This window comes from Canis lupus, chromosome X (genome assembly GCF_048164855.1).
Source record: "Canis lupus baileyi chromosome X, mCanLup2.hap1, whole genome shotgun sequence".
Lineage (NCBI taxonomy): Eukaryota > Metazoa > Chordata > Mammalia > Carnivora > Canidae > Canis > Canis lupus.
Window position 1 is genome coordinate 49358803 of NC_132876.1, and position 20055 is coordinate 49378857.

General features: G+C 40.2%; 1 protein-coding gene across 1 annotated transcript in view; it reads left to right on the forward strand.

The window, feature by feature from the left end:
• TRMT2B (tRNA methyltransferase 2 homolog B) overlaps nt 1–20055 on the forward strand; it is a 117810-nt gene that overhangs the window by 43641 nt on the left and 54114 nt on the right. Inside the window, 8 exon segments of the mRNA XM_072817809.1 lie at nt 333–422; nt 750–914; nt 916–959; nt 1093–1194; nt 2183–2310; nt 2724–2815; nt 9740–9777; nt 12725–12816. Of these exon segments, the coding sequence (XP_072673910.1) occupies nt 333–422; nt 750–914; nt 916–959; nt 1093–1194; nt 2183–2310; nt 2724–2815; nt 9740–9777; nt 12725–12816 (751 nt within the window).

Below are 20055 nucleotides of genomic sequence, written 5' to 3' on the forward strand. Positions count from 1 at the left end.
GGGCAAAAGCTTAGTTTAGCTCCTTGTTTATAATATGGATAACTCTCACACTTTCTTTAGAAAACTATTAAGAAGGCTCAAACTGGAGAAAGTACCATGTCTATTGTATAGGATTTGTCAAAAGCTGATAAGCAAAGCAGTGCTTCTGAGATGTGAAAATGGTGTATTTTTTGTCACATAGAACACTGCTTTATGTTAAGTGTCATTTATAATAGGATTTGAGAAATGTGCTTTCTTGTCTGACTACTGCAGGGCTGAGTTTTATAGAGCTTGGAGAGAAAATTTGTCAGAGATGAGTCTTTGCTTGGCTACTGATTTTGTGATCTGGGCAGGAGGAGCTCAGTATTCAGAGAGACTCTAAAGTTTTTCACCACTGGGCCAGGAGCAGTCTGTGATTTGACATCCCTTTACTTTCAGGAAAGGTAAACCTGGGGTAGCCAAACAGAGCAAGAAGCCAATGGCTTGCTATATTCTGAGTTGTTGCTTGCTGAGGCAGGGCTGCTGATTGTGGGGAACTGGGGTAAGTGGTAGCAGTCCTTGTACAGCAGCCAGGTCTGGGAACCCAGGCCAAATTTAGATGAGAGAGTGTGTGCATATATCTCCATCCCCTGAGAGGTAATTCCTACAGACCTCTCAGGGCCATGCCATGGAGGCTGTGTCTCTTGGCTGAGATGCTGCCCGCCCCTCCAAAGCACTAGAGATAGAATGGTCTACTATTCTAAAATGCTTTTTTAAAAGTTGTTTTCCAGCACCATGATGCATTGCAGCCATCAGCAGTCCCCCTATCAGCTCCTATTTGGGGAACCCCATCTCTTTGAAGATCTCTTGGGCTTGAAGATCTGTATCTCTCCAGAAGCCTTTTTCCAGATTAATAATGCTGGTGCAGAGGTGCTATATCGGACAGTGAGGGAGCTGAGTGAACTCTAACACCATCCTCCTCGATATCTGCTGTGGAACTAGCGAGTGGCAGCCCAGGGCAGAATCTACATGCTGCTTACCTTCCATTCCCCCCACACCCAGGGCCCAGATGGGGAAGCAATAGTAGTTGTGCAGGCATAACATCACTGGCTTAAAATCCTCTTATTTCCTTAGGTGTGATTGGTCTCTCTCTGGTTCAGTATATCTCCCAGGTCCTTGGTATTAACTTGGTGGAACAGGCAGTAGAGGATGCCAGGTGGACTGCAGCCTTCAATGGTATACTGTTCACATTATGGAGAGAAATTAAGAGCTGCAGTTGTTTCTGTGCTGTGTAAAGTGTTGTGTGGGAAAGGGCATTTACTATATCCATGACCTATGCAGAGGGCGGGAGAGAATCCTATAGTGCTTGGAGTTGGGTCCTGATGGTTTTCTGACAGAGGTCCTGATAGCTAATCTCCCTATTTTTTCTATCCAGAAGAAGAGCCTGAGGCAATGAACAGGCCTAGACTAGATGATAGGAAGATAACCTGGCAAAACTTTGGATAATGTAGAAGAGGAGCCTTCTTGACATTAGACTCATGAGGCATTATAGCATGATACAATAGGTTTCAAACAGCTGTTAGCAGCAGAACCTTTTCTTTGAACAAAATCCTATGCCAAACTGCAATATAGAAAACAGATCCCCGGGATCCCTGGGTGGCGCAGCGGTTTGGCACCTGCCTTTGGCCCAGGGCACGATCCTGGAGACCCGGGATCGAATCCCACATCGGGCTCCTGGTGCATGGAGCCTGCTTCTCCCTCTGCCTATGTCTCTGCCTCTCCCTCTCCCTCTCTCTCTCTCTCTGTGACTATCGTAAATAAAAAAAAAAAAAAAGAAAACAGATCCCCTTGTTCCCTCTACCCTACCTCCAGAGAACTCTTGAGGCTCTGAAAATCTCTAAGATAGCAGACAGAGCACTTGAGTAAAAGTTAAGGTTTTCTTTTTGGTAGGTACTTATGTACTATGTGTCACTAAGTTTTAAAATAACATGGTCTAGTATCTAAAGCTGAAAGACCTACTGAGATATTGCAAAGGAAAGTGTGTTGGCAACAATGAGGCAGATCCAACAGCATTTCTTTTATTGTTAGTCAGAGGTATGCTACGTCCAAAGGGAAGACGGCAGAGCCTGGGCTCCTGTACATTTCTGTAAAGCCTCCCTCTACTACCTTCCCTCACTGCTGGGCTTGAGTTTTGAATTCTGTCATGTGGTCCTCTCTTTTGCAGGTATCACCAACTGTGAATTCCACACAGGTCGAGCAGAGAAGATTTTACCACAGCTGCTACAGTCAAAGGAAAATTGGCAGTTCATTGTTGCTGTGGTGAGCCCAGCCCAGGCAGGACTGCATAGGAATGCATAGCTATTCTGTTACAGAACTCATTGGGTATTCTCATGATGTCCACTATCTTTTTTTTTTTAAGATTTTATTATTTATTTATTCATAAGAGACAGAGAGAGAGGTAGAGTCATAGGGAGAAGCAGGCTCCATGGGGGGAGGCCAATGTAGGACTTAATCCCAGGACCCTGGAATCACACCCTGAACTGAAGGCAGATGCTCAACCACTGAGCCACCCAGGCGTCCTGATGTCCACCATCTTTAGTCCATTACTCCCATACAATCCTAAGGGAGCTCCCAGTGAGCTGGCTCTGAACCTACTTCTCCTCTTTTCCTAACCAATCCTAGGTGCTAGCCAGTTGGTAGTTTCTGCTAACCCACGATGGTTTAATTATATTAATAGCAATGTGTTTCTTCCTTCAGACTATCAGGTGGTTCAAGCCATTCAAAACTGCAGGGCTATCCGCACGCAGATTTTTGTTTCCTGCAAGCCCCATGGTGAAACCACAAGGAACATCATTGAGTGAGTCATGACTTCTTTTTCTAAATTATTTTTTCCTGATTATCAAAGTAATCCATATTTACTGTACAGATTTAGAAAACACAGAGTGATGTAAGGAGACAGAAAAAAGGCATTATTATACCATCAATAGTCAGTTATAGGGCCAGGTCTCAGGTAAGGCAAGTAAAGCAACTCACTTTGGGTGTAAAATTTAATAAGATGGTACACAAAATATCAGTAATTAAGATACATTTATAATACATCATTTTCAAAAATCAAAATTAGTCCAAGAAATCCATGATGAAAAACACATTAAGATTAAAAAGAAAAAAGCAAGATTCACGCCTGTGCTTGCTAAACCCTGCCTCACTCATCTTATTCTAATCTTGGTTCCAATAAAACTTTATTTATAAAAGCAGGGAACCAGCCTGCAGATTGTTTCCAATTTGATTTTCCAAAATACTGTATTAAACTATTATTTGTCTTGGGGGATCCCTGGGTGTCTCAGCGGTTTGGCACCTGCCTTTGGCTCAGGGCATGATCCTGGAGTTCTGGGATCAAGTCCTGCATTGGGCTTCCTGCATGGAGCCTGCTTCTCCTCTGTCTGTGTCTCTGCCTCTCTCTCTATATCTGTGTCTCTCATGAATAAATAAATAAAATATTTAAAAGAATATTATTTGTCTTGATTACTGAGTTTTTTAGCACCCTTTTAAGTTTTGTACCCAAGATGAATGCCTCTTGCTTCCCTCCAGGTCTGGCCCTGGTCAGTTCTTTTTTTTTTTTTTTTAAGATTTTATTTACTTATTCATAAGAGACATGCAGAGAGAGGCAGAGGGAGAAACAGGTTCCCTGCAGTGAGCCCAGTGTGGAACTCGATCCCAGAACCCCGGGATCATGCCCTGAGTCAAAGGCAGACTATCAACCACTGAGTCACCCCAGCGTCCCTCAGAATGGCTAAAATAAACAACACAGGAAAACAGCAAGTGTTGGCAAGGATGTGGAGAAAGGGAAACCCTCTTACACTGTTGGTAGGAATGCAAACTAATGCAACTAATCTGGAAAACAGTATGGAGGATCCTCAAAAAGTTAAAAATAGAACTACCTCCCTGTGATCCAGTACTCATGCTACTCAAAGGATATAAAAGTGTTTTGAAGGTTAAAATCTTAAAAAAAAAAAAGGCGGGGGGTGGGGATCCCTGGTGGCTTAGTGGTTTAGTGCCTCCCTTTGGCCCAGGGCATGATCCTAGAGACCCGGGATCGAGTCCCACGTCGGGTTCCCTGCACGGAGCCTGCTTCTCCCTCTGCCTTTGTCTCTGCCTCTCTCTCTCTCTGTGTCTCTCATGAATAAATAAATAAAATCTTAAAAAAAAAGCAATTCGAAGGGATACATGCACTCTGATGTTTATAGCAGTGTTATCAACATAGGCAAATTATGGAAAGAGCCCAAATGTCCATTGATGTGATACCATGAATGGATACACACACACATGTATATATATACACACACACACACACATAAGGGAATATCACTCAGCCATCAAAATGAATGAAATCTTGCCATTTGCAATGACATGGATGGAGCTAGAGTGTATTATGCTAAGCGAGATTAGTCCATTAGAAAGAGACAAATACCATATGATTTCACTCATATGTGGAATTTTAGAAATGAAACAAGTTGGGCATAGAGGGGGGAGAATGAGGCAAACCATAAAACAGACCCTGTTTTTTTTTTTTAAAGATTTTATTTATTTATTCATGAGAGACACAGAGAGAAGAGGCAGAGACACAGGCAGAGGGAGAAGCAGGCTCCATGCAAGGAGCCCGACGTGGGACTTGATCCGGGGACTCCAGGATCATGCTCTGAGCTGAAGGCAGATGCTCAACTGCTGAGCCACTCAGGCGTCCCAAAACAGACTCTTAGCTATAGAGAACAAACTGAGGGTTGCTGGGGGGAGGTGGACAGGGAGATGGGTTAAATGGGTGATGGGCTTTAAGGAAGGCACTTGTGATGAGCACTGAGTATTGAGTGTAAGTGATGAATAACTAAATCCTACTCCTGAAACTAATATTACACTGTGTGTTAACTAACTGGAATTTGAATAAAAGCCTGAAATAAAAGAAAAAGAAAGAAGCACCAAAGGAAAATTAACAGAAGAAAGAAAATATCAATGTGTTTAAGAACCATGAAAGGATGCTCCGTCTCTTCAATTATAATGAAAATGCAAATTAAATGTACCCTGAGATGTCTCTTTTTACATTTCAGATTGGCAAAGTTTCCAAAGTTTGGTAATACACTGTTGGCAATGCTATGGGGAAACATGAATTCTAAAAAATTACTAGTTAGATTGTAAATTGGTACCATCCCTGTGGAGGGAAATTTAGCAATACAGGTTATAAATGCATAAATACCCCTTAAACCAGTAATTCCATTCCTGAGGCTTTATCTTACAAATATACTGACACACAGTAAAATGACATAGACACAAAGTTACTTACTGCAATATTGTAACAATAAGCAGTGAAATATCCTAAAACTGCCAGTGGGGAACTGGTTAAACCATCAATGCTAAATCCATACAATGGAATACTGTGCTGCTACACTGTGCTGCTATAAAAAGGAATACAGATATTCTCTATGTACATATAGAGAAAGATCTCTAAGGTATGTTGTTGTTAAATAGCTTTATTGAGATATAATTCATATATAAAATTCATCTATGGGGATCCCTGGGTGGCGCAGCGGTTTGGCTCCTGCCTTTGGCCCAGGGCGCGATCCTGGAGACCCGGGATCGAGTCCCACGTCGGGCTCCCGGTGCATGGAGCCTGCTTCTCCCTCTGCCTGTGTCTCTGCCTCTCTCTCTCTCTCTCTCTGTGTGACTATCATAAATAAATAAAAATTAAAAAAAAATAAAATTCATCTATTTAAGTGTACAATTCTGTGGTTTTTTAGTATGTTCTCAGACTTACGTGGCCATTACCCCTATCTCCAGAACATTGTTATCACTTCAAATGGAAACCCTGAACCTCTCACCTGTTACTCCCCATTTTTTCCCAACCCGTTGGCCTTAGGCAACCACTAATCTATTTGCTGTTTTTATGGATTTGCCTATTCTGTACACCTCATACAAATGAAGTCATACAATATATGGTTCTTTGCATCTGGCCTCTTTTGCTTATCATGATGTTTGCAAGGTTCATGCATGGGGTAACATGTATCAGTATTTCACTCCTTTATGGCTGAATAATATTTCATTTCATGGATATATCATTTTATATATTCTCGTGTCAGTTGACAGACATTTAAGTTGTTTCTGCCATTTGTGAATAGTGCTCCTGTGAACATTCAGGTGCAAATTTTTGTGTGAACATATACTTTCATTTCTCTTGGGTAGATACCTAGGAGTGGAATTGGCTGGGTCATGTGGTAACCCTGTGTTAAACAGCCAGACTGTTTTCTAAATAGCTACCCTATTTTACATTTCCACCAGCAGCATGTGAAGAGTTCCAATTTGTCGAAATTCTTACCAACTCTTGTTACTGTCTGTTTTATTCTATTTATCCTAACAGGTGAAAAGTGATATGTCCTTGGGGTTTTGATTTGCATTTCCCCAGTGGCTAATGATGTTGAGAATTTTTGCATGTATTTATTGTCCATTTGTATATCTTTTCTTGGAGAAATGTCTATTCAGATCCTTTGTCAATTTTTTAATTGGTATGCCTTTTTATTGAATTTTAAGATTTCTTTATATATTTTAGATACAAGCCCCTTATCAGATACATGATTTGCCAAAATTGTCTCCCATTCTGTGGGTTCTCTGTTCCTTTTCTCTATGGTGTCCTTTTAAGTAAGAGTATCAGTAAGAGTATCAATTTTGAATATGTCCAGACTATTTTATTTTTTAAAGATTTTACTTATTTGATCATGAAAAAGACAGAAAAAGAGAGAGGCAGGAACATAGGCAGAGGGAGAAGCAGGCTCCCTGTGGGGAGCCTGATGTGGGACTTGATCCCAGGACCCCAGTATCATGACCTGAGCCAAAGGCAGACACTCAACCACTGAGCCACCCAGTTGCCCCAGACTATTTTCTTTTGTGGCTTGTGATATTGGTTCTATGGTCTGTTGCTAAGTGGAAATAGTAAGGTATACAGAATTGTTTATTTTTTTTTCAGAATTGTTTATATAATAGGAAACTGTCTTTGTACAAAAGGACAAAAGATTAGAAGAATATGGATTTATATTCATTTGTATAGGCATAGAGAAACTGGTAAGTCATATTAGAAAATGATAATAGTAGCTGTCTATGGTCAGAGAGAACTATGGAGATGAGTATCACAGTTGGGAAGGAGACTTCACTGAATACCTTTTTATGTTATTTCATTTTTGAATATAATGAAAATACTTATTATGCAAGACAATAAATTTAAAAATGCAACGATTAAGAGTAAACCTAGGATTCTGCTCACACTTAACAGTGAATAAAACAATAAACATGGCCTCAAAAAGGTAAGAAAAATTTGTTTTGAAAAGACAATACGTGCATATGGCAGAAAAATTCAAACAATACAGGAGTATGCAGTGAATAGTTTTTCTTACTCCTGACCCCTGGTCCTTCAGATGTCTCCACTCTTACCAGTTTCTTGTGTAGCCTATCAGAGATATTCTGTGACTATAAAAGTGTGTGTGTGTGTGTGTGTGTGTGTGTGTGTGTGTGTACAGATACGTGTATGTATACATACCATCCCTTTTTTCTTAACAGATTAAACACTGTTCTGCAACATGCTTTTCACTTAACATTAGATTTTGGAGATTGTTCTACAATGATACAGAATCTCCATCAATACTTACAAGTCTACTTAATTTTTTAAATAGACTATACAGTTTTACTTACATAAATATGTCATTTAGTCTCTTGCTCATGAATTTTAAGGTTGTTTCTACTCTTGTAAGCACAATGTTGCAATGAATATCCTTGTACATAAATCTTTGCACATATGTACAGTGTATAGATAGGTATATGTGATGAATAAGTGTATGTGATAGTATATATAGTAGATAAATTCCTGTTGTGGAGTTGCTGAGTTAGAGGATATATACTTTTAACATTTTCAGCTATTTTCTAACAGAGCTCTAGAATCAACTTATCAAAAATATCCTTTTGGGATTGTGATTGGAAATGCATTGAATTTACTTTAGGGAGAATTGAAATCTTTACAGTATTTTTTATGTTTAAGTATGTGATATATCTCTTCAGTTACTCTAGTCTTATATAATTCTCTAAAGCTAAATATACATATAATTCTTTCCAATACAGGTCTTCTTAGGGTTAATGTAAGATAAAGTTTTTATTGCTATTATGAATGCGACCTTTTCATTACTTTTTCTGAGCAGTTATTGCCAACCTTGTGTCCAGCTTCCTTATTCTTTTATTAGTTTTATTTTCTGGTTGATTCTCTTGCTTGGTAGCTGGCCATTTTTCTTGTCAGCTGACCATGTGACCACCATATCAAAAGAGTCTGTCTTTCTCCTTCCAGTACTTTTTCTTTCTTATTATTATTCTGGCTAAGAAAATGTTCCATTGTAGAAGCAATAGTGAATATCTTGTCTTGTTCTGATTTCACTGGGACAGTGCTATTTAAACTATTGAGAATCAGCGAGGGAAACAAGAACTCTTCTGTTTTGTTGGTTTGAGAGTAAATTGTACAACAATTTTAGAACAGTTTAGTGGTACATATCTTAGGGCCTTACAAACATGTCAGTCCTTCAACTCAGCAGTTCTACCAAGTAACTAAAAATGTATGCAATGATATAACTATTAAAGATATTCATGGAGGGACTTTTTGAAATAGTAAAGTGTTAGAAAACAGCCTAAATTTCCAATAGCAAGGGATTAGATAAATAAACTATGTACACACATTTAATGAAATACCATAGAGCCAGTAAAATGAGAGGTAGCCTTACATATGGTGGAGAGATGTATATGATCTATGATTACCTGAAGAAACTGGTTGTAAAGCAGTATGTACAATATGTAAAGTGGGATTCCATTTTAAGAAACCAAATTAAATATACATATTTGGAAAGATATATCCTGAAAAGTCCACAGTGGTCCTTGGGTTTATAGGTAAGTTTTTTTTTTTTAAAGATCTTATTTATTTATTCAAGAGAGGCAGAGAGAAAGGCAGAGACACAGGCAGAGGGAGAAGCAGGCTCCTCATAGGGAGTCCCATGTGGGACTCGATCCCAGAACCCTGGGATCATGCCCTGAGCCAAAGGCAGCTGCTCAACCACTGAGCCACCCAGGCGTCCCAATAGGTGAGTTTTTATGCTTATTTTTGATCAACTGTCTTTGAAATAAGGGGGAAAAGTAACCTGCTTAAATTTCAACAGAATAATTTAAGTCAGTAATATTTATTAATTACCTTTCTTTTTTAAAAAAAATATTTAATTATTCATGAGAGACACAGAGAGGGAGGCAGAGACATAGGCAGAGGGGGAAGCAGGCTCCCTGCAGGAGCCTAATGCAGGACTTGATCCCAGGACCCTGGGATCACAACCTGAGCCAAAGGCAGACTCTCAATCACTGAGCCACCCAGGTGCCCCAATTAATTACCTTTCATGTACAAATCATACAGAAAAGTATATGACTTAGGCAACTTGCTCTATTCACTATTGAACCCCTACTCTGTGTCACAAACTGGGAACACAGAGATGGATAATAAGCAGTTTTTGCCTTGTTTCCACCCTTGAAAAGATTATACTCCACTGAGGAAGATGGTTAAGAAAAAAAACAACCCAGGTAGTTACATTAAATATGATAAATGCTGTCATAGGGAGAAACATAGGGGGCTATCAGAACACAGGAAAGGGCTTACATTTTAAGAAATGGTGCTACTATAGGTTCTCCTTGGTTTCTAGAAACTGATATTACTATCTGTTTCTATAGGACTATGCTGTCCTCCAGACTCAGCTAAGAAGCTCTTTGGTGAGTCTTTTGTTCTGAGAAAAGCTGTGCCTGTTGATCTGTTCTCCCACACCATGCACTGCAAGCTGGTGCTCCTCCTCACTTGCGAATCAGCCTCCTATGATACTGCAGGCTCTTTATTAAGGCTGAAGTTTCAGTAACTTCCCAGATTTGGCATATTGCTACATTACAGATCCTGACTGCGTTATTGGAGAAACCAGTCTTTGGATCATGAGCAGGAAGAATTATACAGGTGACCCTTGAACAACATGGGTTAGGGCCGCTGACACAGTTGAAAATTTGCATATACCTTATTTTATTTTATTTTTAATTCAAAATATTTTTTAAAAATTTAATTTATACATATAACTTTTGACTCCTCAAGAACTTAACTGCTAATAGCCTACTGTTGACTGGAAGCCTTACTGATAACAGAACCAGTGAACTAATACATATTTTTTTATAAATTTATTTTTTATTGGTGTTCAGTTTGCCAACATATAGAATAACACCCAGTGCTCATCCCATCAAGTGCCCACCTCAGTGCCCGTCACCCCCACCCCCAACCAACCTCCCCTTCCACCACCCCTTGTTCATTTCCCAGAGTTAGGAGTCTTTCATATTCTGTCTCCCTTTCTGATATTTCCACTCATTTCATCTCCTTTCCCCTTTATTCCCTTTCACTATTTTTTATATTCCCCAAATGAATGAGACCATATAATGTTTGTCCTTCTCCGATTGACTTATTTCACTCAGCATAATACCCTCCAGTTCCATCCATATCGAAGCAAATGGGGAGTATTTGTCGTTTCTAATGGCTGAGTAATATTCCATTGTATACATAGACCACATCTTCTTTATCCATTCATCTTTTGATGGACACCGAGGCTCCTTCCACAGTTTGGCTATTGTGGACATTGCTGCTAGAAACATCGGGGTGCAGGTGTCCCAGCGTTTCATTGCATCTGTATCTTTGGGGTAAATCCCCAGCAGTGCAATTGCTGGGTCGTAGGGCAGGTCTATTTTTAACTCTGAGGAACCTCCACACAGTTTTCCAGAGTGGCTGCACCAGTTCATTTTCCCACCAACAGTGCAGGAGGGTTCCCTTTTCTCCGCATCCTCTCCAACATTTGTGGTTTCCTGCCTTGTTAATTTTCCCCATTCTCAGTGGTGTGAGGTGGTATCTCATGGTGGTTTTGATTTGTATTTCCCTGATGGCAAGTGATGCAGAGCATTTCCTCATGTGCTTTTTGGCCATGTCTATGTCTTCCTCTGTGAGATTTCTGTTCATGTCTTTTGTCCATTTCATGATTGGATTGTTTGTTTCTTTGGTGTTGAGTTTTATAAGTTCTTTATAGATCTTGGAAACTAGCCCTTTATCTGATAGGTCATTTGCAAATATCTTCTCCCATTCTGTAGGTTGTCTTTGAGTTTTGTTGACTGTATCCTTTGCTGTGCAAAAGCTTCTTATCTGGATGAAGTCCCAATAGTTCATTTTTGCTTTTGTTTCTCTTGCCTTCATGGATGAATCTTGCAAGAAGTTACTGTGGCCAAGTTCAAAAAAGGTGTTGCCTGTGTTCTCCTCTAGGATTTTGATGGAAACTTGTCTCACATTAAGATCTTTTATCCATTTTGAGTTGATCTTTGTGTATGGTGCAAGAGAGTGGTCTAGTTTCATTCTTCTGCATGTGGATGTCCAATTTTCCCAGCACCATTTATTGAAGAGACTGTCTTTTTTCCAATGGATAGTCTTTCCTCCTTTGTCGAATATTAGTTGACCGTAAAGTTGAGGGTCCACTTCTGGATTCTCTCTTCTGTTCCGTTGATCTATGTGTCTGTTTTTGTGCCAGTACCACACTGTCTTGATGACCACAGCTTTGTAGTACAACCTGAAATCTGGCATTATGATGCCCCCGGCTCTGGTTTTCTTTTTTAAAATTCCCCTTGCTATTCAGGGTCTTTTCTGATTCCACACAAATCTTAAAATAATTTGTTCTAACTCTCTGAAGAAAGTCCATGGTATTTTGATAGGGATTGCATTAAATATGTAAATTGCCCTGGGTAACATTGACATTTTCACAATATTAATTCTTCTAACCCATGAGCATGGAATATTTTTCCATCTCTTTGTGTCTTCCTCAATTTCTTTCAGAAGTGTTCTGTAGTTTTTAGGGTATAGATCCTTTACCTCTTTGGTTAGGTTTATTCCTAGGTATCTTATGCTTTTGGGTGCAATTGACTAATACATATTTTATATGTTATATGTATTATATACTATATTCTTATAATAAAGTAGGCTAGAGAAAATAAAATGTTATTAAAAAATACATTTACTATATGGTGTTTATTGAAAAAAATCAATGGATAAGTTCTTCTGCATAGTTCAAACCAGTGTTGTTCAAGGGTCAGCCATAGCAGGCCTTCTATCTGATGAAGATTTATAACCTTAGTTTTCAGGTTCCCTTGCTTTCATGGATGTTGGCCTGGTTGTGGCTACTCCTTGGCCCAAGATCTAGACTGTTCTTTGCTGTCATCCTGTCATGGCTCCCTTGGTCCTAGTTCAGTCTTATCTCCTCTGTCTGACTCTGTGGTATGGTGATAGCACAACTGAGCTTTGCCCTGCTGCTGGTAATAATATCACATTGACTTGGGTCTCTGTATTTGCCAAGAGATTTTCGTAGATATGTCCTGCATTTATTAAGTAACCAAGGATTAGAACTAGAAACAAATCTAGCTTTTCTTAAAAAAGCAGAGTAAGCTATAATGTGATTATAGGGTGACTGTGTGATCACAGTGCTTCATTCCTTTGGGTTTTCTAGGCTTTGAAGTTCTAGAATACCCTTTAAAAAATGGTAGGAGCAATAGCACCAATCAGCTCTCACTTATGGAAGGAGAATTGGTTATAGTAGAGACTTTATGGGAAAGAAGATCTTATTTTTTTTTAAGATTTTATTTATTTATTCGAGAGAGAGAGAGAGAGAGAGAGAGAAGCAGGCTCCATGCAGGGAGCCCGACGTGGGACTCGATCCCGGTTCTCCAGGATCAGGCCCTGGGCTGAAGGTAAGGCGCTAAACCGCTGAGCCACCTGGGCTGCCTGGGAAAGAAGATCTTTAAAGAAGAGACTGAATACCTATAACTGTGCTATGTAGTATGCAGAAAGCTCCAGAATCCTCCAATGATCCTGTATATGGTATAATAAGCTGGATATCAAAACTGATATTCTCTAGTGCATGATTTCTTCAGGTCTTGAGTTCTCCCTGGTTATTTGTTGAACAATTTAGATTATGTTTTGAATCTTTTAAGAGCCTAAGGACATGTAAAAAAATCTAATTTACAAAATGATTTTGGGTCAACTAGTATTTTTCTCAATCCTAAATACTTCTTTTTTTTTTTAATTTTTTATTTATTTATGATAGTCACACACAGAGAGAGAGAGAGGCAGAGACACAGGCAGAGGGAGAAGCAGGCTCCATGCACTGGGAGCCCGACGTGGGATTCGATCCCCGGTCTCCAGGATCGCGCCCTGGGCCAAAGGCAGGCACCAAACCGCTGCGCCACCCAGGGATCCCTCAATCCTAAATACTTATAGAGAAGCTTCCTTCTCAGAAATATGTGGCTATTAGAGCTACTTTATACATATTCATTTAAAAAATGCTAGAAGGAGGGCACCTGGTTGGTTCCAATCCCAAACAACCTCTGATCGGTCCCGCATTGGGCTCCCCATGGGGAGCCTGCTTCTCCCTCTGCCTGTGTCTCTGCCTCTCTCTCTGTCTCTCAAGAGTAAATAAATAAAATCTTTAAAAAGAATAACAAATGCTAGAAGGAGATTTTATTTATTTTATTTTTTAAAAATGTCTTTAACGATTTATTTTTGTTTATTTATGATAGAGAGAGAGAGAGAGAGAGGCAGAGACAGAGGCAGAGGGAGAAGCAGACTCCATGCAAGGAGCCTGACGCGGACTCGATCCCGGGACTCCAGGATCATGCCCTGAGCCAAAGGCAGGCGCGAAACCTCTGAGCCACCCAGGGATCACCTAGAAGGAGATATTAATATAAAGTGATAAAAAAGGGCAGCCCTGGTGGCTCAATGGTTTAAGGCCGCCTTCAGCCGAGGGCGTGATCCTGGAGCCCCGGGATCGAGTCCCATGTCAGGCTCCCTGCGTGGAGCCTGCTTCTCCCTCTGCCTGTGTCTCTGCCTCTCTCACTCTCTCTGTGTTTCTCAAGAATAAATAAATAAAAATATCTAAAAAAATAAAGTGATAAAAAAGTGTTGACTTATGGCAATCAGATAAGTTTTATTTTCATTTCCCTATTTTTCATTTTATGTCATGGGAAAGTGATTTTTATTTTCTCCTCTTTTGTTCCCCATATCTGTAAATGGTAATACTATCTATTAGTTATCTAAGCCAGAAATCAGAGCTATCTCTCTCAGTCTCATACCCAACTGCCTACAAGGGGGATTCTACCTGGGTATCTTCTAGGTACTCCAAAATAAATGTATCTAATGTGGTATGCTTCACATCTGTCTCCCAAACTTGTTCTTGCTCCAATATTCCAAGTCTTTTTTTTTTTTTTTTTTTTTTTTGTGATAGTCACAGAGAGAGAGAGAGAATGAGGCAGAGACACAGGCAGAGGGAGAAGCAGGCTCCATGCACCGGGAGCCCGATGTGGGATTCGATCCCGGGTCTCCAGGATCGCGCCCCGGGCCAAAGGCAGGCGCCAAACCGCTGCGCCACCCAGGGATCCCCAATATTCCAAGTCTTGATGAATATACCAGCCTACTCATTCACTCAATCCAAAAAGATTGGGAATTATATCTGAGTAATCCTTCTCTTCTACCTCCTGCCCCCATCCAGCATATCACCAAGTCTCTATCCCAGTAGATTGCCATCGTTTCTTACCACATTATTGCTCAAAAGGCCATCTTCACTTAAGCTGCTATATCCACTCTTTCCCTCATCCATTCCATTCTCTACAGCCATAATGAGTTTTCTAAAATGCCAATGTCATTGTGTTTCTCCAGTGCTTAAAATCTGTTATTGGCTTCTTACTGCTTTTAAAATGTCCAAGATTTTTTTAAAGATTTTATTCATTTGGAAAGAGGGAGAGAGAGTGAGAAAGAGAGAGAGCATGAACAGAGGATAGGGGCTGACAGGGAGGGAGAAGCCGACTCCCTGCTGAGCAAGGAGCCTGATAAGGGACTTGATCCCAGGACCCTGAGATCTTGACCTGAGCCTAAGGCAGACACCCAACCGACTGAGCTACCCAAGCACCCCAAGAAGTCCAAAATTCTTTTTTCTTTTTTAGAAGTCCAAAATTCTTGATGTAGCCTCAACACCCCTTTATAATCTGGACAGCCTCATTTCTCTATATGCATTGAATTACTTTCCCTGAAAAATACAAATTTCTTCATACTTTTCGTACTCTATTTCCTCACCTTGGAATGCACTTTTCATTACCTCTTTTGGCTAATTTTACTTGCCTTTCTGTTTTTAACTTAGCTATTCCCCAAGGAATATAGAATTGGCTGTGGATAATCAACTTCCTGATAATTTTGTTAGTTATTTATAGTTAGTTAATTTGTTAGTTATTTTGATAGTTTTGTTATTTTATTATTTTATAAGATGATTTTAGTCATGCTTCTTTCATCTTTATTATGAAGACTTTCAAATATACAAGAAAGTTGAAAAAATAGTGCAATAAACACCAATATATTCACCAATATTCAACACATGCTAACGTTTCGCCATGTATTTGCTTTACCTGTGTGTCTGTTCTTTAGTAAACTACTTGAAAGTAAGTTGTAGACATCAGGACATTTCACCTTTAATCCCTCAGCATAGGGCAGCCTGGGTGTCTAAGCGGTTTAGTGCCTGCCTTCAGCCCATGGCGTGACCCTGGGGTCCCGGGATCAAGTCCAATGGCAGACTCCCTGCATGGAGCCTGCTTCTCCCTCTGCCTGTGTCTCTGCCTCTCTCTCTCTGTGTCTCTCATGAATAAAAAAATAAAATACTTGAAAAAAGAAAAAAAAAATCCCTCAGCATACACCTAAGATGTTTTTCTCTATAATTGTATGGTACATCATACCATAAGCACAGCTCAAAGAAATTAATAGTACCTCACCAATCTTCACAAATATTATCTAATATCTAATCCAGTGCTTCCTGAAGTATGGTTTGCAGACTGCTTGATGGCTCGCAGGGAGATAAGGAGCTTGCACCATAGTGTATCAGTGTACCACATACTTCACTGAGAAAGCTTTGTGATAAAAAAAAAAAAGCTGAATAAAACAATGTGTTTAGTAACATAGTTCATTTACATCTATGGGCTGGTTGAGGAGCACTGGGCTGTATTTACATTTCCCCAGCTGTCTCCTAAATGTCTTTTATAGCCAGTTCATATATTGCATTTGAGTGTGGTGTTGCTTTTAATTTAAATAACTTTTTTTTTAATGGTACTGACTTTTAGAAGCTAGCTCTGTCCCACATTAGGAATCTGGCTGATTGTAGTGTCACCAGCCATCCTGGTTTGCCTGGGACTCTCCTGCTTGAAACACTGATCCTGTATTTAGGGATAGGATGGTTTGTTTCCTTATAATTGTGTTTAGCTCTTCCTTCCAGCCTCTGAATTTCCTGTAAATGAGAAGCGCTTGGGATTAGAGGCCTAATTTGATTCAGATGAAACCATTTTTTAAAAGATTGTTTTAAAAAAATAAATAAAAATAAAAGATTATTCATTCATTCATTCATTCGAGACAGAGAGAGGCAGAGACATACACAGAGGGAGAAGCAGGCTCGGGGAGCCTGATGTGGGACTTGATCCCAGGACCCTAGGATCATGACCTGAGCCGAACTCAGCCACGTAGGCATCCTTAAACCATTTTTTGATAAGAATGCTTCATAAGTAATGTCTGCTTTGTGTCACATCTTATCAGGAGGCATGTAATGTCAGTTGTCTGTTCTTAGTAAAGGTAATGATTTAGGTGGTGGCCCTCAGAATTTTCCATGTGACTTTATAATTAGCAAGACATCTATGGAGTATTACTTTGGTACCATATGATTGTCCTGTTCCCTAGTGACATCTCACCTAAAGATTTTAGCATCCATTGGTTATTGTTTCCTGACTCAGTAATTTGGTTTTCTAATTTTTTTAAAAAAAAGATGTTATTTATTTATTTGAAAGAGTGGGAACACGAGTGGCAGGAAGGGTCAGAGAGAGAGGAAGAAGCAGACTCCCCGCTGAGCAGGGAGCGAGAGGTGGAGCTCCATCCCAGGACCCTGAGATCATGACCTGAGTGGAGGGCAGACACTCAACTCACTGAGCCATGCAGGCAACCCTGGTTTTCTAATTTTTAAAATGTATTCCCTGGCTTGGTGATTTAATTGGGGGTTGGAAAATGTTGATTTCTTATTTCTTAGGTGGCTTTCTTGTGTTTTTTTTAAGATTTTATTTATTTATTCATGAGAGACACAGAGAGAGAGGCAGAGAGAGAAGCAGGCTCCATGCAGGGAGCCCGATGTGGGATTCAATCCCGGGACTCCAGGATCACGCCCTGGGCTGAAGGCAGACCCTCAACCACTGAGCCACCGAGGTGTCCCCGATTTCATTCTTTTTATAGCTGAATAATATTCCATTGTGTGTGTGTGTGTGTGTGTGTGTGTGTGTGTGTGTGTGTATGAAACCTCTTTATCCATTCATCATTCAGTGGGTAATTGGGCTGTTTCCATAGTTTGGCTATTGTAGACAATGCTACTGTAAATAAACATTGGGGTGCATGTATCCTTTTGAATTAGTATTTTTGTATTCTTTGGGTAAATGCCTAGTAATGCAGCTACTAGATCATAGGGTAGTTCTATTTTTAACTTTTTGAGGAACCTTCAAACTGTTTTCCAGAGTGGGTGCACCAGTTTGCCTTTCCACCAACAGTGCAAGAGGGTTCCCCTTTCTCCATGTCCTCACCAACACCTGTTCTTTCTTGTGTTGTTGAGTGTAGCCACCCAAGAAATGAATAATCCAATTAAAATATGGGCAGAAGACACAAATAGACATTTTTCCAAAGAAGATCTACAGATGGCCAACAGATACATGAAAAGATGTTCAATATCACTCATCATCAGGGAAATGCAAATGAAAACCACAATGAGATATCACCTCACACCTATTGGAATGGCTAAACTCCAATGTCCTTTTGACATTCCTCCATGTGTCTTCTAACACTTACTTAGATTCTGCTACAAGATTCCTAGGCTTACCATATGTTTCCCTGCCCCAGTCCTGGAAACAGCCATTTCCAAGGAACCCTGGTTCCTTTTAATGGAGAATGGTATTTAGAAACCAAGATCTGGGGCAACCCGGGTGGCTCAGCAGTTTAGCGCCACCTTCAGCCCAGGGCGTGATCCTGAAGACCTGGGATTGAGTCCCAAGTCAGGCTCCCTGCATGGGGCCTGCTTCTCCTTCTGCCTATGTCTCTGCCTCTCTCTCTGTGTCTCCCATGAATAAACAAAATCTTTAAAAAACAAAACAAAAAAACCCCAAGATCTGGATGTTGAATGTTAGAAGCAAAATCTAAAATACTGTATTCTGTCTGTGAGCTGTAAAACATTCGTACAGTGACCAGCTATCCTGATTTACTCTGAACCTGGGACTTTTCAGTGTTAAAACCAGAAGCATCCTATGCAAACTGGTAGAATAAGTAGGTGACCCTAAATTGGTCACATTGTTAATAGTAATGATTGAGAAAGAACAATGGAAATTGGGGTTGGGATATGTATACTGGTAGTAGCTAAAGTAGCTGTAAAATTACCAGGAGATGTAAGGGTTTGTACTAAATCTCTTTCAACTGTAAAATATCTAGGTCTAGGGCAGTGGATCACAAACTTCACTGCACATTATTATCGCCTGGAGAGCAATTTAAAGCATGGATCCCTGGGCCCAGGACATTCCAATTTATTTTGTTTAGGGAGGGGCTCAGGCATCAGTATGTATGTATGTATTTATTTATTTACTTAAAGATTTTATTATTTATTCAAGAGAGAATGGCAGAGACATAGGTGGAGAGAGAAGCAGGCTCCCCATAGGGAGCCCAATGTGGGACTCGATCCCAGGGACCTTTCAAAACAGAGGTTTCTGGGTGTCAACGCCTCAGAAATTCAGATTTATCTTGGGTGTGGCCCTAGCAGTATTATTTTAAAAACTTCCTAGATGACTCTGATGTGCAGGTAAGGCTGAAAACCATGGTCCAGGGTTTTTGTCTCCAAGTCTAGTGTTTGACTTGATGAGTGAAAGTGCACATCAAATTACAGATAAAAAAAACTAGCTAGATATGTAATGCATAGGTCAAATAGCTTGCTTTTTTTTCCTTCTTCCTTGTCTAGACCCACCAAGGGTCTCTAAGCACTGGTTTGCAGTCCTTTGAAAAGATTTTCATCCCTTGAAAGCATTCTCTTTCCTGTTCTTTCAGCAGTTATTTTGGTGGATATGGTAGAGTGGGGCTTGATATGCCCGTCAGTTGCTAGTAATTCTAGCGAAGCCTTAAAGTAACCTTTATACGTGGCAAGAGAAAAGTGAGCTCATTTTAACATTAAAGTGGGACAGTTGTTTTAAGGATTTCTCCTCAGCCTGCTTTTTACAGGTTTTCCAGAACTAGCTTCTCATTAGGCTCAACCTAGAGTTGCTGAACCTTTAAGTGCAATTTTGCCATTTCCCTGAGAGTAGGTTTGGAGTTTTACCTATGGCAGTAGTTCCCAGTCTTAGCTGCACAATGGACTTGTTTGGGAGCTTTAAAAAAAGCTCTTGGGGGCATCTGGGTGGCTCAGTTAAGCGTCTGCCTTCGGCTCAGATCATGATCCCTGAGTCCTGGAATCGGTCCCAGTTGGGCTCCCTGCTCAGCAGGCAGCCTGCTTCTCCCTCTCCTCCCCACTCATACTCTCTCTCAAATAAAAAAAAGTCAAAAAAAATAAAAAAAAATAAAAAAAGTCTTTAAAATTAAATTAAATTTAAAAAACTCCTGGTTCCTGGGGCTTGGTCCCTAAACCCAGATATTCTGACTTAATTGATCTGGGGTGTGGTTTTAAAAGATCACCCAAGGTGATTGTAATGTGCAGTTGGGGTTATGATCCTCCAATTAGGGCTGTGGTTCACAAGCTTGTCTGCATAATAAAATTCCCCAGGGATCTTTTAAATAAGCTTCCAAAATCCAGGCCACACCCTCCACCAATTAAATAATCACAACCTCTGGGGTGGGACATAGGCGATGGTAATTTTGAAGTTTCCACAGTGATTCCAATGTGCAGCCAGTTT